Here is a 21,296-nt window from a genome sequence, read left to right as displayed (position 1 = left end):
GGTGGATTTCGGAGGTGGGAACATCAGGATGGGACCATGTGCTCCAGTGAGAGCTGTGTGTCAGGGTGGTTTGCAAGCATGGATTCTTGTGCACATAAACACAGGGTATAAAGTGATAGGAGAGAACGGGTGCTCCAGAGAAGCTGACCCAGCATTAAGGAGACCGCTTCTGTCACAATACCTCTGCCTAGGAAGAGGAGTGAAGCCAGGGGTCGGCATGCACAGCTGAGCATCTCACTAGCACCATGAGGAAGATGCGTCAGGCCATGTCCTGCACTCTGCCTCCGCCACCTTGCAGGAAGCAGAAGACTTGCTGTCCACTGTATTCTGCTCACGCTTGTATCGGATCAGGTCCCATTTGCTCCCCAGTGTGAGTACAATGCGAGGACTTGAACGAACAAGGTGTGAATGCAACCTGATATGGCATTAGCCTGTATCTGAACAGCATTGCATGATTGTGTCATGTTTAATCCCCCGCTCACACTGCCCCAGCCTCACTGCTACTCAGCTGTAGTTCATTTCCTACGCCTTCCGCCTCGCCGTTTGGCAGAAGGCCAAGGCTGAGGCGTGCAGAAGGGAAGCAATTTGCCTACGTTTACCCAATGTCAGAGTGGAGCAGCAGTGGGAAGAGAACCCAGGAATCCTGGCTGGTGCTTAGACTAGAACCCGTGTGTCTCGACTCCCAGAACCTCCGTTTTACCCACCAGACAATCCTTCCTCCCAGCCCACTCAGATGAGAAGCAACGTGACATGGCTAAGTTTACCCCCTGAGTCAGTGGCAAATGTGAGAGCAGAACCCAGGAGTCCTGGCTCCCAGTCCTGTGCTGGGAATAGAGCTCAGACTGCCTGACTCCTGCTTGTATCTTATCTGCCGGGCCACCCTTCCTCTCCCACCCCCATTTACACAAGCCCTCACACGCCGTGATTAGCACACAAGCCCAGCAGATTACACCACTGTCAGGAGACCAAAGAACACAGCAAAGAGACACAAGGGATTGCGTGAGAGGCAAGTTTTATTGCTACGTTATCAGCCCAAACAGGCAAAGATTCTCTGGTTACATTTGATATTTGCAAAATTTCATCTTGTTTTAACTCAAAGAGTCTCCCTGACTTGGGTGGTTAGGATCATCGCTGGGGTTAGTGCCACAGCCATGACACCCATGCCCAGCAGCGGGGTCAGAATTAAGCTCATGCCCAAGTTAATTGGGGCCATGCCCATGGCCATGGCCATGGCCATGGCCATGCCCATCCTTCCCAGGCGTTTCGTCACAAGGCTCGTGTGAGATATTGTGAGCGTGTATGGCCAATTTCGCCAGCGTGGTAACGAACTCTTCGAAATGGAGGTATCCATTTCCGTTTTTGTCGGCCTTCTTAAACAGGTCTTCTATGTATTTGTCTTCCGTCGACCCGTGCTGCAAAAGAAGGAAGAGTCAAAGGAAGACTCCATTAGCAACACGGTGGTAGGAGGTTGCACTACCCGGTGCCAGCAGTGGTCACTGAACGCTCCTTGCAACTTTTAACAGCAAAATACTATTCTGCGACTTCGGCGTTTGGGGAAAGATTTGAAAGCTCCAACGGGCTGCTAGACACCCGGCCCCCGGTGACGTTCAGGGGGAGTTAGCTGACTACTAATCACTGACAGTGAAAATAGAAAAGTGAAAGTGCTTTGAGAAAACCCTCCGTGTGTACCAGGAAATCCCCATTTATCTCTCAATCTACTCAGCCATTCCTTTGGTCCTTACTAGCTGAGCCTGCTTTTCCGTCAAGGCATTTGCCTAAGACAGGAAGAGAGAAGGTCCAGAATAAAGTTCAGTCTCTCTTGCTCTCTGGATGTTTATCGGTCGAGTGTTCGTCTCCACACTGGCGGAGCAAACTTTGGGTTAAAGCAGCATAAATAGATTTGCTTTCAGATTAACTTCTTCTGCCCCCCTTGACTCTCGGGACACCAATGTGGTGAAGGTCTCCCCGAGAAGTAAAGCGAAGGGGAAGGCTAGGCCAGATCCCCAGGGGCGGTAAATCACCATCATGGAGACTCCCAGCACCTCCCCCCAGACAGTGCCGTGTCTCAGCTTACCGGCAGAGTGCACTTCAGAAATGACTTGGCGTTCTGCTTTAACAGCTGCTTGAACTCGTGCTTCTGCAGGAAATCGTCCGGGTTGGGCCTTTTCTCGGAGTACTGGTGGTACACTTCGATAACGTCATTCAAGGCATTTTCCAGCTTGCTCGTCATCTCGCTGAGTGTCTAGGGAACCTGCAACAGGAAGAGAGTTAGCGCACGAATGAACGCTCCCTTCTGTCTCAGTCCGCCTTGATCGACGCGTGGCCAGTCTGCGGACGGTGGCAAGAACAGTATCATGTTATTACTGGTTTTCAAATAGCTCCGAGAGGTCCCCACCATTGCTATAGGTGTTGTGTATAGACAGTCCCTGCCTCTAAGAGGGGATGAGGCAGAGAAAGGATTATTGATCCTATTTCACAGCTGGGGAATTGAGGCACAGAGAGATTACGATCACTCAGGGAGGCTATGGCAGAGTGGGAATTAACCCCAGCTCTCCTCAGCGTTAGTCCAGGAGCGTATCAATGAAGGCGTTTGGATGTTCCCTGACTTACCTTTCCCATGAGCCCTGCGTCTGACACCCCCCCACCCCCGATGTTCAAACACAAAATCTAAAGCCCTCTCCCTGTGCCTTGGAGACTATCCTGTACTTCCAGCAGCATTTCCTATCCCTGCTTCGGTGGGGGGATCCTGCTTCGTGATCTCCCCAAAGCAGCCCGGCAATACAAGACAGTTGGTTAGAAAATAATAGGGCTACTTCTCGTAAACGGCCTTACCTGAGTCTTGGAGAGCGGAAGAGGAGACAATCAGTCAGGTGTGGTGAGACAGCGCAGAGATCAGATGCTTTTATACTGTCCTCGAGCTGAGTTTTGCACACACAGACAACGCCCTCCAACAGTGACATTATTGTTTTCCTTCTTTAACGATATCTGGTTGTGCAATGCGCTGCACCCGGCACGCCCAGGCGAGAATTCTGGAACCTGTACAGAAAGTGACGCCTGCCGGGGTCGCTTCAGAGGCACGGTTTGAGTGTTTGCTCCGGGCGAGCAGCCAGCCAGGGGCACAGACAGGGGTGCAGAGGGGTTGCAGGAAATCCTGAGGCTGGTATGTGCGTTCTAGTTCCCCAAACAGCATTATGGGGTGGGGGTCTCAAAAGCCAGTGCCACACTGGTCATCAGTGTCATTGCAAAACACCCGTGTGGCTGTTGTGTAGGGAGTTATAGTCACTGAAAATACGTGTCGGGGGGAGGGTTGGTCACCGGCAAAGGTGAAAACCAAGTTCTGTCAGACAAGAGATGTTTAACCTGTAAAGCTGGTCCCCAGTGGGCCACCTACCACCAGTCTGAACTGAATGCAAAGGAAGGATAGTGAGAACTTCAGAAAGAAATGAAGAGGGAGAGAAAAACAGCAGGGTGGTGGGGGGGGGAGAACCTCACTTGCAAGGATTGCTCTACTATATCTGGGGCGCAGAGAAGACACCCCCCACCTAGGAAGTCAATGGATAGCGGATTTCCTTTATGAAAGTGGGATCTCAACCAGGCTTGGTTGAAAATGCTGCCAGATCTTCAGCTCCTATAAGTCAGTGTCGTTCATTGATTTCAATGGTGCAAAGTTGACTTAATACCAGCTGGGGGCTCTCTGGCCCATTGACTTCAATGGGGTGATGCCTCTTTACACCAGCTGGGGATTAGGCCCACTGACTTCAACAGATCCAGGCCCCTTTGTACAGCTTAAGATATGACTCGATGTCTTTAGTTTCTGGAGCCAAGAACACAATGTTCCAGGTCAATTTCTGCTTCCTGTATATGTGGGCGGTAGGTAATGGCCGATATTGCTTCATTCTCTTGCTCACACTTTTAAGCCCATGAACTATCGGCTCCACCCTCCATTCTGCATCTCCCTAGGGATTACTCCTTTCTCAACAGGTTTCTAAGGGAATAGGTTCTTGCAACGGAGGAGAGGGCTACGCCCCTGAAATCAGCCCAAGGCTTGTTAAATGGCTGGCATTTCACAGCAGTGTTTTTCGTTATCTTAACAGGAGCAAAACTGAGACAAGGTCAGCAATTAGCCCCCATTGGCATGGCCTCTTTTAACTCATCTGGTAAAAGAACAATTTGTGACCTACCCTGAATTCTCTGAGATGGACCTTTTTCCCCACTAGAAATCCATTCTCCATAAGCAGCATTTTGCTCTGTTGAGCATTTTCCTGCCTTCAGTAAAACTTGAAAGAAAGAACCGGACATTGCTCCAATAATCCCTTCTCGTGATGGGAGGGTTGCACGGCCTTCTTCCCGCCACTCGTTCTGGAAGGGGCATCCCAACCTTGTCCACCCAGGTCCCGAGCCCCCATTACTCCATGCACTTCATGGGAACAGAACAGTAACACAAAGTCATTCCGCCTGTCCCAATGCCAAAGTCTTGCATCGACTGGAGACTCTGCCAACCATGCGTGGATGAGCTGCCAAACTAAAGTCATCGCAGCACATGTTAAACTCTTTGGGCATTTCAATCAAGTGCATCATCCTTTTGATATAAAGTTCAATGCCACCTACTGAGTTATGCAGCCTTTTTTATTTCTCCAAGGGGTGGCCTCAGGCACCTCAGTTCGCAGGCGTGACCCCCTCCTTGGCCCGCTCTGTAAGGTAACAAAGACAGCTTAGCGCAGACAGTAACGTTCAGCTTGTCTTGATTTGGGATCAAAGCATTTCTGTCCCTCACCGACACTCCATCTCACCAGCTGAACTCCTGGTCGAGGAACACCCCATTAAAGCGACCAGCTGAGTCAACCATTCACCCGTAACCATTGACCCTCTCCATTACAGGGCAAAGTTTAACTTTTTTAAAAGAAACCTTCACACTGGACGGTCAAATGGCCCATGCATCAGTCTTTAAAATATGGCCACTGGCTGCCTTCTTCAATGGAAAATATCTTTGCCACACTTATCGACTGATTCATAGATTTTCTAAGGCCGGAAGGAGCCATCTAATCCAACATTCTCCATAATACAGCCCACAGAGTTGTACCCAGTAATTCCTGTATCCGGCCAATAGTTTGTGGGTGAACTAGGGTATGTCTACACTACCAAATTAGGTCAATTTTATAGAAGTCAATTTTTAGAAATGGATTTTATACAGTCAATGGCGTATGTCCACACTAAGCGCATTAAGTCGGCAGAGTGCGTCCTCACTACCGTGGCTAGCATCGATATACGGAGCAGAGCACTGTGGGTAGCTATCCCACAGTTCCCGCAGTCTGTACCTCCCATTGGAATTGTGGGTTAAGCTCCCAATGCCGGGTGGTTTTGGGTACATGTCGTCAGTCGCCCCTCCCTCCGTGAAAGCAACGGCAGACAATCGTTTCGTGCCTTTTTTCCATGCAGATGCCGTACCACAGCAAGCATGGAGCCCGCTCAGCTCAGCTCACCATCACCTCTGCTGTTGTGAGCATTGTAAACACCTCGCGCATTATCCTGCAGTATGTGCAGAACCGGGCTAAGAGACGCCAGCACGAGGACGATTGTGAGGAGGACATGGACACAGACGTTCCTGAAAGCACAGGCTGTGGCAACTGGGACATCATGGCGGCACTGGGGCTGGTTGATACAGTGGAACACCGATTCTGGGCCCGGCAAACAAGCACAGACCGGTGGGACCGCATAGTGTTGCAGGTCTGGGATGATTCACAGTGGCTGCGAAACTTTCGCATGCATAAGGCCACTTTCCTGGAGCTCTGTGCGGGAATACCAAGATGAGACCTGCCCCAACAGTTGAGAAGCGAGTGGCGATAGCCCTGTAGAAGCTTGCAACACCTGATTGCTACCAGTTGTCGGGAATCAATTTGCAACACCTGATTGCTACCAGGTAGTCGGGAATCAATTTGCAACACCTGATTGCTACCAGGTAGTCGGGAATCAATTTGGAGCGGGCAAGTCTACTGTGGGGGCTGCTGTGATCCAAGTAGCCAATGCAATCATTGACGCTCTGTTATCAAGGGTAGTGACTCGGGGAAAAGTGCAGGTCACAGTGGATGGCTTTGCCGCAGTGGGGTTCCCTAACTGTCGTGGGGTGATAGATGGAACGCAGATCCCCATCTCGGCACCGGGCCACCTTGCCAACCAGTACATAAACCGCAAGGGGTACTTCTCAATGGTGCTGCAAGCACTGGTGGATCACAAGGGACGTTTCACTGACATCAGTGTGGGATGGCCAGGAAAGGTGCATGACGCTCGCATATTTAGGAACTCCAGGCTGTTTGAGCAGCTGTCAGAAGGGACTTAGTTCCCAGACCACCAAATTACCACTGGGGATGTTGAAATGCCAATAGTTATCCTTGGGGACCCAGCCTACCCCTTGCTCCCATGGCTGCACAGATGCGTCTCGTGCCCTTCTTGTGAATTCCAGGGGTGGGGCCAGGAAAATCCTCCTCGAATGGAGGGTGGCGCGGCAGGGCAGAGGCGACGCTGGGAGCAGTGGATCCCAGGGGCTGAGTGGGAGAAGGGACTGTGGGAAGGGAAGACGGACTCCCTCCGCCACAGACCCCTGCGTGTCCTGGACCAGTCCCTTAGCTCCCCACCTGGGCAACGCTGGGATGATCCTTCCCTTGTCTGCCTGGGCCACCTAGACCGGGAGCTCTCTGAGGCAGGGGCTGTCTCCTGCCACGTCTGTGCAGTGCCCGGCCCGACCAGGCCCTGATTTCCATCGGGCTCGCTCGCAGGTGCCTCCACAGCCCAGGGGGAGGTCAGTGGTGCTGCCTGGGGAGAGCAAAGCGGGCTGGAAGGGAAGCGGCAATAGATCAGATCCTCAGCCTCAATTTTCCCCCTTCTCCGTCCCGCCCCAGTCCTGCTCCTTTGGGCAGCCGAAAACGAGCCCTGTCACAGGGTGGCTGGGCCCGTCAGGGGAGAGGGGCCCCAGCCCACCTGGGACAGCCTCACTCACCTCCCCAGGTGGGGCGAATACGGAGGCGGGAAGGCACAGCTGGCTTGAGCAAGCAGCTGCAGGCAAGTGCTGCAGAGAGCAAAGGGCTCTACACGGCGAAACCCCCCTGCAGGACAGGGCGACACATTCGGGCTCACGCTACGGCAGTGAAAATAGCCGCGGAGACATTCCTGCTCGGGCTGGGGCCTGGCTGTCAAACACGGCCGGGGCTCGGCTCTCGGAGCCTGAGCTCCGGCGCAATCAGAAACGTCTACGCAGCTATTTTTAGCGCCGTAGCTTGAACCCCGCACGGCTCTGAGCCTCACTGCTGCAGGGCAGGGAGGGCTTGGATGATAGCCCAGCTCCAGGAAGGAGGGCCAGGGCTCCTGGCTCAACGGTGAGAGAACTATTCGAACCACGGAATTGGTGCTTCAAGAGGCCTGGAAGATGAGTGTTTGTAGGGCCTAAATCCATTGGATCCCATCCCAAAGGGGAATGTCTTTAAATGAGACAGGCTGGGTGGAGTATGGAAGATTCCCCACAAGCAAGGGGAAACTGAGGCAGGGCACTGCAGTGCCACCCCAGGCCACAAAGGGGTGCTCAGGAGGCAGCTGATCATTTACAGCCCCTCTGTCTCCTTCCCGCCTACCCCTTCCAAGGACGTACAGACCATCATCCATCCACTCCTGGGCCTTGTCTACACTAGGGAATTAGCCAGCACCCAGCACTTGACACGCATTGACTCCTGTGGGGCTTTCAGGACCTTGCTGCTTCTAAAAACAATGAGCCCTTAATTAGCTCCTTTATCTCCCCTCGTTAGGCGATCCCCCGGGTACTTTGCTTCTCTCCGCACTGAGGCGCCGGGATCCAGAGGTCAGCTCCTTCCACCTCCAATGGGTCTTAATTATTTTTCCCGGCTGGTGGCCTCTGGGTTGGCCCCACCAGCGCACCCTGCATCGCTGCAGCCTATTTACATGAGTGGCGCGTTAGGACGCTGGCGACGGCTCCCTGGAGAGGCTGCGGAAGCAAAGCCCAGAGCCGCCCTGCCGCATGGAACCAAGGGAGAATCATCTACCCTGCCCGCTACTGACATGGAGCCCTCCGGCTTCTGGGACGCTGTCGGGGCCTCCTTTGGTAGCCCAGAAGCCATGCACCCACCCTGCAGACCGGCAGGGTTCAGAGGGATGTGCTGTCCCAACACAGGGTGCTACCTGGAGCAAGGAAACCCCCCACATAGGCCCTAACACACACGAGCGTGTGAATCTCCATCGACCTGGTATGCGCCGAGGACACGCCGTCCATAGCTTTGCTGCCATCTCGTGGCCTGTCCCGTACACACACCCCACTGCTAACACAGCCCACTCCCCACGCGTGCCTGTAAACCAGGCGTCGGCAACCTTTCAGAAGTGCTGGGCCAAGTCTTCATTTATTCACTCGGATTTAAGGTTTTGCGTGCCAGTAATTCATTTAAATGTTTTTAGAAGGCATCTTTCTATAAGTCTGTACTATAGAACTAAACTATTGTTGTATGTAAAGTAAATAAGGTTTTTAAAATATTTAAGAAGCTTCATTTAAAATTAAATTAAACTGCAGAGCCCCCCAGAGCGGTGGCCAGACCCCGGGCAGTGTGAGTGCCGCTGAAAATCAGCTCGTGTGACGCCTTCGGCACCCGTGCCATAGGCTGCCTCCCCCTGTGGTATACACAGGGAGCTCTGTCTCATGCCTGCCACCTGGGGGCACTGCAGATTGTTGCTCTTCTTTAAAGGCTGCAATAGGCCAGGTTCAATGGATTTCAATAGTTGGGCTGCTTTTTACACACAGGCCAGGCTGTACGATTCCCCCCATGCAGCTGTGCGCTGCCTGCAGCATGGAATCCCTCTCCCTCCAGCAAGCATGTCTCCCCCGAAGCCTGCATCCCTCTGAGCGAGTCCTGGCTGTGTTGGGGTGGCTGATTCATTGCAGATAAACAAGGTATTGCAGGTGGTGAGGAGATGGAAGGATGGCTGATGGGTGTATACGGATAGAGAGAGTGATTGCAGGGGGAAGGAAAGATAGCTGGATGGATAGACAGATAAGGATCTAGGAGGAGGGATGGGTAGTTTGTTTACAATATTGACAACCCCAAACATTTAAAATCATGAATGAAGCACCCAAACTATCACACTGGCTTCAAAACCATGAGATTTTAAAAAACAACTTGGGGAGTTTGGGGGGGTCTTTGGATTTTGAGCTTTCAGGTGCACTTGGATCCTGTTTTCAGGCTTTTCTCTGAAACAATAAGGACTAGAAACCTCTTTCTTTTTAATTAAAGCTGAGGTTCTCGTGTAATTAGGCCTGCCGCTGCTGTGGCTCTGAACTCTGGGCACTGAGGAAGAGAGAAGAACACAGCAGGAATACAGTGGAAATGAAAACGTTAAGATGGATGTTTGGCATCACAAGGCTGCACCATGTTCAGAACAAAAAGAATCCAGGGAAGGGGGAAGGTGGCCCCAGTTACAGAAAAGCTCCAGGAATCCAGGCTTCGATGGTCTAGGCCTGTGAAAAGAAGGGTGGAAGAACATATAGGAAACAGGGTGTTACACTTAGAAGCAGAGGAGCAAGAGAAGAGTTGGAAGACCCAAAACTAGATGGGTGGATGTCATACAAAAAATGCGCTTAACTACAGAATTAACGAGGGACCACTTCAAGACCAACCAGAATGGCAAAGAAGGGCTGCAAGACCCACTCCCATATAGGTGGGACTAAGGCTAGAAGAAGACAGTTCTCATGTAATCACAGGACTCCAGGAGCTGCTGATTTAAAATAAAAATACCAAAACACAAAACTTGGCAACAATGTAACAGTTTATGGGCTGCTGGTTGGAGGTTAGCAGAGGGACTGCACCAGATCCTCAGTGGCAACCTAGCTCTCTCTCTCTCTGGCCCAGAGGTGCTTGTTACTTTTTGGGACAAATCTGTTTCAGAGGCCAGCTGCCAGCCGGGGTAAGTCAGTGGGGCAGCTCCATGGACGTCAGCTGAGGATCTAGCCCAGAGCACTGTGTGTGCATCACTGAAACGCCCTAGTTCTCCCGCTGGCCTGCGCTCGCGCCAGTGTGGTTCATGCATTCCTGCTCCGGTTCGCTGTTTAAGCAGCAGAGGCCTGGCCATGCTGCTCTTCCCTGCGCATGGCGCGTGTACATGGACAGTGAGCTGTGTCTCCGCTGGCCGATTTCAAGGAACAAACAAACCCTGGTGCGTGCTGGACGCGTCACTCTGGGATCTCTGACCTCGGCTGGCGGGTTGGTAACGCTGAGTGCCTGGAACCCCTGGCTCTGGTGTCGGCGAAGGAGGCTTCCTGCTGGAACCACATTTGGGTCCCTGCTGAAGCCTAACTGTGCAAAATGAGCGGCGAGAGAGGCGGAGAACCTGCCTGAGGGGTTCCGGGGATCATTTAGCAGGGCCAGTATCCTCCCGAGTAGGGCAGTCCGGGAGGAGTGAGTGTGCGGCTTTCGTTGCTATGCGGCGTGTCTGAGCGCTGCGACACTGGCCTTCTCCTAACCACATCCTGAGCTGTTTGCACGGCTGGGCACGGAGGCTGGTTCGCATGGCGGCCGGGTGTCACACAGCGCTGCCTTGATTTACCCCAGCGGGGCAGCTGGCCCCAAATGTTTAGCAGTCACCTTTGCAAGCTTTGCTCTAGTGTCTTTTGGCTGACGACGATTCATTTAGCAACTAAAACCTGAATACCACAAACCCGCTCATTCCAGCCAGCCCACAACGGCAAAGGCGAGCCCCTCGGCGGCTGCACTGACCTCAGGCCCAAAGAGCTTCCCGGCAGCACCTGTGGTGTTAAAATTAACTTCTAAGGGGCCATCAAGCATGTGCATCGCTGCAAAGTTGGACACCCATCTCTGTAGTGAGCCGGTTTGTCCTGCAGGTGCCGCTGCTGAGTTCTGTTAGCTACACCAAAATACTGTCCCCCTTTCAGGAGTCTGATTGGTCCTGGTCACCCCCCAGTTTCATCTCACTTCAAAACGACTTGCTTACAAAATCAGCCCTAAAATGACAGACGTGTCCCAGCCGCTCGTACTGGCAAATTGCTGCCTTTTGCCCATATAATTATCAAATAAATGGACTGGACTGGACCTCTTCTACTTCCATGTCAGTGCACTGAGCCGGCTGAACAAGTCACTGTCTGGGTGAAATTCTAGTCGGTCCTGACTTCGCTAGTGCTTTTCACGGAGCCTGTTGCAAAACCAGGTAAGTATCTAACTGAAGTGACGTCCCCCCTGAAGACCCCTGCGTACCCCAGGGGTCAGAGGTGCTGGAGCTAGGGGGGCTGCTGCACCCCTGGCTGGAAATGGTTTCCCTCATACGCTGAGTTTACAGTTTGGTTCAATGGCTCTCAGCTCCCCCCCAGTGCCCCTGCCAGGGGTACACGTACCCCCGCTTGAGACCCACTGCTCTACAGTGCCCCAGAGCAGCAGCTTTCCAAGCAGACGGCTGCCCTGTGAAATCAGTCGTTACGTACCCCACGCTTAACTCTCCCCCTTCCTGAGAAGGGAGCAGTGCAGCGAGGGCAGGCAAGGGGCACCGGCCTCCTGGGTTTTAAGCCAGGCTCTGCCCCTTGCTCCAGTCTCTGTCCCTCCATTTCCTTTTCCACCACCCCACGTCCGTCTTGTTCACGCCATTGGAAGGGACTGGGTCATATTCCGGGCGTGCACACACCTCAGCAGGCACGACCAGGCCCTGATTTTAGCTGGGGCCTGCCGGTTCTCCTGCCGTACAAACAAGAACCATCCATCTCACTAGCAGGAAGCGTTTCCTTGCAGGGCAGCCCTAATATCCCTCTTGGTAATGGCTCCTCTGCCCTGGGGCGAGTGACGCTACGCTGGGACCGCACCTCTCCCTCTGCGCCATTCGCGCTCTGCCCAATACAAAACGCTCCGGCCCAGCCAGGATAAATACGCAGCCCTAGGGGTCGCTCTGGATTGGCCCAGAGGGCTACCGTGTGTGTGTGGGGGGGAGGCATATTACTCACTAGCTGATGGGGGTGGCTGGAGGCAGATCAACAGTTTGTCACTAGACAGAACCGCCCTGTACAAGGGTATCAGGTGTAGCCGGTCACCGCGGCATTCCCGAGAGGAACGAGTCCCTCCTTTGTTTGAGAGCCCGCTGGGGCCAAGCACTGTCAGAGCGACACCCCCGTCTGCCCAGGAGGGACCGCATCCTGCGCAGCACGGACCATAGAGCCGAGGGGGCTCAGGGCCCCTTTAAAGGAAGGTTCGTCAGCGGCACCCGGTGGCTTTTCTTGCCCTGGGATGGTGCCGGATCTCTCGCTGGCTGCGGGACTCGGGCTCAGACCAGGAATAGCTCTTCCCGTCACCTGACGCGCTGACAAGGCCCCTGGTGCCGGCGCTGAGCTCTGCCTCACAGGTATTGCCATAGTGACACCTGCAGCCCCACCCGCTCCCCTGAGCACCGACAGGGCTGCACTGCGGGGGTGGAGCGACGGCATCCTCCCCTAATGTTACAGGAACTGAGGAGCCTGGTGGTTAGGGACCAGGCTCAGCCACTAGCTTCCTATTTCATCTCTCTGCATGGGCAGAGCATGCCAGGGCATCTAGCCAGCTGCAGCCCTGTCGGGCACAGTGCTTAGGGAGCCCTGGGGCTCTCAGAGGCTCCAGCTGCCTCCATATCCCAGCGGGGTGGCTGCTGCGTGCAGGGCCGATCCGGGCAGCGAGGCAGACGGCTGGGTCAGCATCTCCCTGCAGTTCTCTGCTGGACAGCTCTGAGTGACCCACCCCACACAGGCCCCCGCGTCTCACAGGCCCGGCTGTGGCCACTAGCTCGCTCGGCGGCTCAGGGCTTGTGAGCCGGGGCGTGAATCTAGCCTGCCGCGGTCGGAGCGTCCGCGTGTGCCCTGCTGATGTATGTGAATAGTTTGTTAGGGTGTCTGACCTCGTCCTCGCTGACATGGGACTCACTCACAGGGCATTAAACCTTAACACGTCAGCAGGGTCCCCAGGAGTCTGCACCAGGCTCACATGGGGTGAATTCCCACCCCCGAGTGGGAGTCTGGAGACAAGCCCTCCCCCCCCCCCAGCTTGGTGCGTGTGATACTCAGACCCCTCCCAGGCAGGTGAAGTGCTGCAGCGTCTCCCTGGTGCTCATCCCCCGCTCCTGCCTTTCCGCCCTCACCCATTAAACCGACCCCTTGTGGAAACGGTTCGTCCCAGCCCCACCTGGAGCCCAACTCCTGAAACCCCCTCAAAACCAATGACGTTTATTGAGCTTTACAGAAACAGGCCCCATCAACAGCAGCAATGTACAAAACAAAATTTTATTGGCTACGCAGTGACTCAGCGGGGCGCAGTCCCCAGCATGCTGCTTCGGCCCGTCTACTTCTTATCCCGTCAAAACCTCGTTGTAAATCATGGCCAGGGCCCCTAGGAAAGTGATGTACTCCTGGAAGTTGACTTCCTGGTCCTTGTTCCGGTCCAGGTCGTCCATGAGCTTAATAATTTCAGCATCCTTCAGTTTCTAGAGCCAGAGGAAAGCACAGAACCATTCACAACCCAGGCAGGGGACAGTCCGGGTTCAGGTGCACTGGGTGGTGGGGGCGGGGGGGTGTTTAACATTTCCCAGAAGCCTCCTTTCCCAGCCCACAATTGCTGCTATGAGAGGAGAGGTTTTGGTGGTTGGGTTTAGCGTGTGGGGGGGGGGGGGGAGAAAGGGAGGGGGCTGGTGGCCCCTGCTATACGAGAAGTCCACCTAGATGATCTGGTGGCTGTTCCCGCCTTCCACTCTATGACTAACACGGTGACTTGGGACCTCCCATAGTTTCATCACGTCATTTTTTGTTGTGTAAAGTGCAAGCGACACCCGAACAGCCCAGTACACGCTGGGTGTGGCCAAGCAGGGAAGCCGTTACCTACGGCTCCTGGGGGGCACTCTGCCAGCTGGAGATTGCTGGAGTGCAGCGGCACTCTGGCCAAACACCCCCTTCACCCTGCTTGTTCCCCGTGACACGGGAGCAGACTACACTAGATCTACCCCCACGCTCGGGGAATTCTTAGCTGAGGAGATTTGCCACCTTTGTAGCAGTCAGTGATGCAGAGAGGGTGGAACAAGAGGCAGCTCTGGCCACAGGCAGCAATATTTCTGCATTCACAGAGAGCCACAAAGACCTCCAGGAGGGGCTCTGGGCAAGGGCTCTGGAGTGGAACTTGGGGACGCAGGTTCTGGTCCAGCTCTATGACTTTCTGCAGCCTCTCGCCCTCCTACACTGGGTCTAGTTAGGTTGTGAGCGTTTCAGGGCAGGGGCTCTCATTTGTACAGCACCTAACACAACAGAGCCCCAACCCTGCCCGGGGCCTCTCTGCACGAACGTAATGCAAACAACCCTAACGCGGCTCCTTCACTCACAGCAGAGCCAGCTGCAATCAACAGGGAGCTGGCCTGGGTCACTATGGGCTTACAACGATAATGAGAACAGAGGATGGGACTTTTCCGGGGGGTGATTTGCACCAAGTCCAACTTGCAAAGCCTCAAACACCTGTGACCCCGTCTCCAGCCACACTCACCGCCCCAAGGCTCAGCTCCTTCTGGATTAGCTCCTTCAGCTCCTTCTTGCTCAGCGTATGCTTCTCCCCTTCCTTTCCCGAGTACTTGTGGAAAATGGCAACCAAGACCCCGATGGCCTGGTCCAGAGGACATGCCATCTCTGCAGAGCTGGGTGGGTAGATCTGAGGGGAGAACAGTCGGTGAGCGAGGCCAGGACACGGAACTACCAGAACTGGAAGAGCAAAGCCAGCCCCAGAATCCCTGCCTGGGGGGAGAGACAAGCTGGCAAGCCCAAGGAGCTGGGAAGTTTGGGGAACTCCCCCCGGGAGGACTCTGCTCTGAGCCACGCCCGCCCATCCAGGGAGCGCTCCAGGCACCTGGGGCCCTTGCACCTGGCCTCCCGCCCAGCATCTCTCAGGAGAGCCGTGCAAACGTGGCATTCCCAGAAAAACGAGGGAGAGGAGTTTCTGCCCGTCTCAGCGCCCGGGGAGGGAGCCGACGGACAGCGGGCTGGGGGAAGGGACCCGCACAGAGTGAATGGCCAGACTGAGGGATTGGCTCGAATTTACACGGACCCTGGGCTTGGTCCGCCAGGCACTGGTCAGCGGACAGACTCCGGAGCACGTGGGCGTTGGGTGAGGCAGCCGCCCCCTCCCCGCTGCTGCGTGCGCCCCGGGGTGAGCTCGGCCCAGAGCCCCGCCGGGGAAGGTCAGAGGAAGAGGAAAGGCCGTAGGTGACCAGACCCCAGGGTGACGGGCTCCGTGGCACGGCCAGAGAGACCAAAGGAGGGCGACCAAGGGGCAAACCTGCCCCACCCGTCTGCCCCCAGGTCCATCACTCCGGAGGGGTCTACGCAGCAGGGGCAGAGGGGATTCAGACAGCCCCCCCCCCCCACCAGCCTCGTGCCATGCAAGGGGGGGCGGGACCCCGATTGTACCGCGAGTCCTGGTATAATGTGTGTGGGGGGGTCCAGTGTTTCCTCCCCCCGTCGCCACAAGGGGTCGCCAAACCCGACGCACCGGGCTGTGGCGCAAGTGACTTGGCCGCAGACTGAGTCACCCAGCCCCGCCCGGCGGTTTCCTCCCCTGCACCGAGCCGGGCCGGGGGGCGCAGACCCCGCGCAAGAGGCGCGCAGATCCCGCGCAGATCCCGGGCGCAGCCGCTTCTTTGCTTGCGAGGCGCCCGGCGCGGAGCGGAGCCGGGCTCGAGCGGCCCGGAGCTGCGGACCGTGGGAACGCGGATCGGGGAAGCCCCAGGCTAAGTGGGGGCTGCACAACCCGGGGGGCTGCGGGGACCCCGAGCTCGAGGGAACGGACCCGGACCCCGGGGCTCAGCTGCGTGGAGAGAGGAGCAGCCCCGCGCCCCCCGCCGGAGCCGGGCCGGGAGGGGAGGAACGAACCGGACTCACCCAAGACAACGGAGCGGGCAGCGGATGCGAAGGAGGCGCGGGGCTGGGGTGAGGCAGCCGCCCGCGGGCTGCCGTTATATAGCGGCCCGGAGCCCAGCCCAGCCCAGCAACCCTGCCCACGGCCCCGGGGAGAGGGGTGGGTGCGGCTTGGGGAGGCCACGCCCCCTCTGCCCCCTAGCCCCGCCCACTCACGTGGCTGCCCCCAATATGCCCTGCCCTGTACCTGCCCGGGCCCCCCTCCCTGTTCCCAGCCTCACCCAGCTCCCCGCCCCCAGCTGAGCCCAGCTCTGCTGCAGCAGGCGGGTGCCGGGGTGGGGTGGGGAAGGCCAGGTGCGATCAGCAATGCCGGCAGGTTCCCCGGGCCAGGAGCCAGGGGCACCAGTGAGCCAGGATAGCGGGGGGGGGCTGCCCTCCGTGACCCACGGGACCCCGATGGAGAGTGGTGGGAATTCCCCCAGACACACAGACCCCCCCCTCCCCAACTGACCCCAGAGCGCCGCCCATCCGGCCGCAGGACGGTCATCTCCAGCCCAGCTCCCTCCCGGGAGCCTGGAAAGCAGCCAATGCCCAGGGTGTGGTGTTATTACAGTTACAGGTGCCCTGAAGTCAGGGCCCCACCCACATCCTCACAGGGATCCACTGGGAGTCAGGCACCTAAATAACTCGAGGCTCTGGGCCATTGCGCCAGGGGCTGCAGAGACGCAGAGAGACAGCCCCCGCCCCCGCCCCCGGAGAGATTGCAAGCTAGATAGACGTGCATGGGGAATGGCTGGACAGACGGGCGAAGAGAAAAGAGGTCTGTCTGGCACGAAAAACAACAAGGAGTCCGGTGGCACCTTAAAGACTAACAGATTTATTTGGGCATAAGCTTTCGTGGGTAAAAAAGCCACTTCTTCAGCTGCAACCTGGCACGAGATATTCTAGCCTGGACAGATGGCACAGCAGGGGGGATGGAAGGACAGCTGGACAGCAGGAAACACATAACACTGGGAGAACGGTGGACAAAACGCTTTTTATTGCAAGCAGCCGGACAGTGCCCAGAGCCAGGGGCTCGGGGGCCCGGTCTCAGCCCCCCATCCCCCCAGCTACTTGCTCTGTCCCCGGAAGAAGTCGTTGTAGGCCATACACAAGGTGGACAGGAAAACCGAGTATTCCTTAAAGTCGATTTCCTGGTCGCTGTTCCGGTCTAGGCTTTTCATCAGCTGCTCAATGCCGCCCTCCTTCATCCTCTGCAGCAAAGGGCGAGAGAAGCCAAACGGACTAGATGAAACCTGCAGGGATCTGCACTGGCGCTAGGGGCTGGTTTTCTTTCCGTTTATTGTAATCTGGCTCGTTAATGATGCAGTGAACCCTGGAGCCTCGCTCCTGGGCTGCTGCTAACCATGCCGCAGAACAGGGAGGAGACGTTTCCGTTACTTTCCCTCCCGGTCGGGCAGCTGCTAAATGGGAGCAAAGCTTCCTTGGGAAGAAAACAGTCCCCAGGCCTGAAATGAGCACAGTGGGCAAAGATACCAGGCCAAATCCAGCCCTGGGGAAGGCATCCGGCCCCCAGGCGCAGGGACAGGGGATCTGCGAATCAGACCCCGCGTGTCTGATTTCACAAGATCAAACTGACCACTTGGTTGGGCCAAAAAACTTGAGGCGAAACTTTGAAAAATGTTCATATTTTCCCCCTAAATTTCCTGTGGATTTTTTTTTTCATGTTTTGGATGGGGAAAAACCCCAAATTTTCCAGTTCTGCAAAAATCTCAAATCTGATCCGTTTGGAGAGAAACCCAGGGGAGTTTGATCTGAACCAAAATGCTCATTTTGATCCCAAAAATTCCTCATTTTTCAGCCCCCCCAAAAGGTTTGCGAAGCACTCACCTCCCCCAGGCCCAGCTCGTTCTTCACCAGCTCCTTCAGTTCCCCCTTGCTCAGGGTCATCTTGTCACCTTCCTTCCCCGAGTACTTGTGGAAGGTGCAGACCAGGGTTGCCAAGGCCTTTTCCAGAGGCGTTTCCATGGCGCACGTCCACATTCGTCTGAAAGAGAGAGCAGGGCCTGGCAAGGTCTCGCGGCGCCTGCCACGGGAAGAACTGCAGACCAGCCCCAGGGAGCAAGGAGCGGACAGGCTGTGCTGGGGCAGAGACCGGCCCTGCAGCATTAATACTTAGCTTTCCACACAGCACTTTCCAGTTTCAAAGTGCTCTCCAGCCAATCGCTTCGTTCTTCTGGGTAGGACCCACCAAGCTCAGGGCCCCTGGGTGCTGGGTCTAAACAGCCCATGTCACAGGTGGGAGCCAGAGGCCCAGTCGGTGGTTTGCTCCGGGTCACATGCGGCAGAGCCGGGACTCAAACCCTTCTCCCGTGTCCCAGCCCAGTGCCTTACCACGAGCCCACCCTTCCTCCGATGCTGTTGGACTGAGGGTGAATGCAGAGCCCAGAGCAGCACCAACGCTTCTCCAGCGCTTTGCACGTTTCAAGTGCTCTGGGGCTAACGTTAGTTACCAGGCACCCGCGCCTGTTACGCTGGGAGATGAGCTCTACCATCTCATCTGGTATGGTAGATGAGATGGGAGATGAGCTCTACCAAACCAGGCTTTGGGTCTCCGTAGAGATTTCTCACCCACACCCCAAAGTGCCAGATGCTGGCTCAGGAATGTCACCCCACGTACCCCCAACCAGCCAGATGTGCACACCTGGACCTGTGCATCCAGCCAGATGTGCACACCTGGACCTGTGCATCCAGCCCCTGGAAGGGAGGGTCCCTTAGAGAGCACCTGGGGGCACGGATCAGCATTCACGTCGCACTCCCTGTCAGTACCCAGCCCAAGCCAGGGATGCTAATGAATCCCGGTCACGAGCCACCTGTGGCATGTTGCACATATGCTAAGAAGAAGCAGTAAAATGCCACATTGTCCTAATCGAGAGACCAGCTGCAGGGAGGGAGGGGGACCAACATCTTTTCTTGGACCAACATCTGTTGGTGAGAGAGACAAGAAGTTGATCCAGTAAAAGCTGAGACCTCACTAATACCCTGGGGCGGACGTGGCTCCACCACCACGGCGTACGCTCCTGTCATCAGACCTCCTCCTTTCTGCCCAGCGCTTGCACCGTCTGCCTGGCTGTGCACGGTACCTGGGTAGAGCGTGTGAGCTGCAAGCAGGCTCCGGAAGGAGCTCTGATTCATGGCACGGGGAGCCAGGCTGAAATGGAACCTGGGTGGCCAACCACATGCTGCATTAGAGGAAGCGGCTGCAAGGTGGTTAAGCCGGTTGCATCCAGTCCCTTCTGGGGCTGCCGGCTGCCTGTGCTGCCACGGACAGAGCCCAGACCTGCTGGATTCAGCCGTGACAGATGGGAAACGTGGGCACCTCATTCATATCCCCCGGGGGATGGCGCTTAGCTGTGCAGGTGGTGCTGTCCACGCCTTGCCATGGCCACTTCACTTCACTGGTTACGGCATTGGCCTCGGGCCCAGGTACACCAGCTTCAATCCCCCGCTCTGCCACTGCCTCCCTGCATGACCCTGGGCACATCCCCTCATCCCTGGGTCTCCATTAATAGCCCATCCTTTGCCTGTCTTGTCTATTCAGACTGGAGGCTCTTTGGAGCAGGGCTTGTGAGTGCTGCTGTAACAATCACATGGGAAGCTGCCTGGCAGACGGATGGTTAATAATTAAGAGTGAGGATTATGAGAAAGGTCCTGTCCAGGGCCCCAGGGCACTTGCACACGCTGGCTCATCCATTTCCCTTATCGGGCGCTGGCTCATAGGAAGTCAGGAGCTGTAAAATACAGGGCTTAGTGCCTCAGAGCACTGCAAAGCCATTAAGTGAGTAAACACCAGCAATACATTTAGCCACAGGGAGGGTGCGGCTGGGCATCTTGGGGCTAAGGCCCTGCCCGGAGATGCAGAGCTGTTCTGTTGACTCACCCGAGCAACCAGAGCAGGTGGGTCTTACTGACTGGGAATTTCAAATGCATTTAAGGGAATTCGGCATCAAATTTTGTTGTTTTCCAATCAAATCTGGGTTCCTAACTCTCTCGGTCCCCACCCCCTTCCAGTGAAAATCCCACCAACTCAGGTGTTGCAAATCTCTCCAGGACAGAGGGAACCAAGGGCAGCAGCAAAGATCCTGCAGGGGGAAGCAGCCAAGCTCAGGATGAGTTAACAAGGCAGGAATCTCCAAGAAGGGGGGTGAGTCTGGAGCACATCCAGTGCCTGGAGGGGGGGGAATGCCACTGTGCCCCCAGCCTTCAGGGCCAACCCGGCCTCTGGAAAATGAGCCACAGAGCATCCAGGCAAACAGAAAAACTGCTGCTGTAGCAGGCCAGGAATTCCCCCTGGGAATCTCAACATTCCCACGACGAGTTTAAAAAATCCTGGTTCCTCTTGGAAAAGTAGCTTCCCTTAGAGCAGTTGGGAGGGAGAGAACTGGAATGGAGCCAGCAGGGCACCGCCGGATGAAGCCAGTGCTGTTACCGAGCGTGCAAAGGAGGGAGCTAAGCCACCTTCCCTGGGACCCCCAGATGTTAGCGATGTAACCGGCGCAGCACCGTTATCCCCTAGCTCAGGAGCCGGAGCTGTGCCTGCACCAGCCGGAAAGCAGGTGAGCTCAGGCGATGTCTAAGCAGCCAGCCAGGGGAGAACTGTGCCAACGCCCAGAAGCATCTCAGAGCCAGTGTCCCCTGCAGCTCAGCCCGCGCCTCCTGGAGAGTGACTGCCACAGCTGGAGGGAGGCAGCCCCCTGGCACTGTGACTAACGGGGGGGGGAGGGGTTTGCACATCTGGAGAGAGGTCTGCACAGCTGTGGCAGGGATCCCCCAGCACTGGGCCTGCAAGGGAGGGGTGTGCACCTCTGGCGAGAGGGCCTTCTAACGCCGTGTGCCAGGGAGGGGCGTGCGCAGCTGCAGAGAGGATCTGCTAAGCCTGGGCACGCTGCCAAGGGCGTGGCACATCTGGCGAGGGGAGGGAGAGAGAACCCACTGAGGCGGCACTCTGGAGAGTCTGTTCTTTAAAGGCCACAACAGCCAATGTTATAAAACAAAACCAACTTACCAAGCCGAGAGCAAAGGGAAAAGCAGGGAGCCCGGAGCAGGGCAGGCAGCTCTCTTTTATACGCTCTGAGCTCCCCGAGGGAGCCCTGGCTTCTCGCACACCAGAGGACCAATGGAAGCGGTTCTTGTTGCCAGGATCCCAGTTGCCTACTGCCTCCCTGCCCGCTGCTCTCCAGGTGTTGCGTGGACTCAAATCTGAATTCTCCTGCACCTGCTCTTGGGATGGCCCACACCCGCTGCCCAGGCGAGCCTCTGACTTGTCCCGTTCTCAGTTACACCGGTGTCAATCCAGAGTGGCTCCACTCAAGCCAGAGGAGTGACTCCAGATTCACTC

At 56.1% G+C, this 21,296-nt stretch overlaps 3 protein-coding genes across 4 annotated transcripts; all 3 read right to left on the bottom strand.

The window, feature by feature from the left end:
* Positions 1–995: 995 nt before the first annotated feature.
* LOC120390037 (protein S100-A9-like) lies at positions 996–2,985 on the bottom strand. Its single transcript, XM_039512260.1, has 3 exons — positions 2,833–2,985; positions 2,075–2,251; positions 996–1,412 (listed from the first exon to the last, which is right to left on the bottom strand). Exons 2-3 carry the CDS (start codon positions 2,228–2,230, stop codon positions 1,200–1,202), a joined length of 369 nt encoding a protein of 122 aa, XP_039368194.1. The 5' UTR covers positions 2,231–2,251; positions 2,833–2,985; the 3' UTR covers positions 996–1,199.
* Positions 2,986–13,272: 10,287 nt separating this feature from the next.
* Positions 13,273–16,078, bottom strand: S100A6 (S100 calcium binding protein A6). Its single transcript, XM_039512971.1, has 3 exons — positions 15,923–16,078; positions 14,535–14,696; positions 13,273–13,491 (listed from the first exon to the last, which is right to left on the bottom strand). Exons 2-3 carry the CDS (start codon positions 14,670–14,672, stop codon positions 13,357–13,359), a joined length of 273 nt encoding a protein of 90 aa, XP_039368905.1. The 5' UTR covers positions 14,673–14,696; positions 15,923–16,078; the 3' UTR covers positions 13,273–13,356.
* Positions 16,079–16,657: 579 nt separating this feature from the next.
* On the bottom strand, positions 16,658–21,068 carry S100A5 (S100 calcium binding protein A5). Of its 2 annotated transcripts, none has more exons than XM_039512970.1 (3): positions 20,964–21,068; positions 17,789–17,945; positions 16,658–17,151 (listed from the first exon to the last, which is right to left on the bottom strand). In XM_039512970.1, exons 2-3 carry the CDS (start codon positions 17,939–17,941, stop codon positions 17,008–17,010), a joined length of 297 nt encoding a protein of 98 aa, XP_039368904.1. In that variant the 5' UTR covers positions 17,942–17,945; positions 20,964–21,068; the 3' UTR covers positions 16,658–17,007. The 2 variants fall into 2 exon arrangements, with proteins under 2 accessions (XP_039368904.1, XP_039368903.1); XM_039512969.1 differs by lacking the exon at positions 20,964–21,068 and adding an exon at positions 19,042–19,076.
* Positions 21,069–21,296: the final 228 nt, after the last annotated feature.

Source organism: Mauremys reevesii, linkage group 24 (assembly GCF_016161935.1).
Source record: "Mauremys reevesii isolate NIE-2019 linkage group 24, ASM1616193v1, whole genome shotgun sequence".
Taxonomy (NCBI): domain Eukaryota; kingdom Metazoa; phylum Chordata; order Testudines; family Geoemydidae; genus Mauremys; species Mauremys reevesii.
The sequence above is the reverse complement of the archived record's forward strand: the minus strand, read 5'-3'. Positions and strand labels throughout refer to the sequence as shown.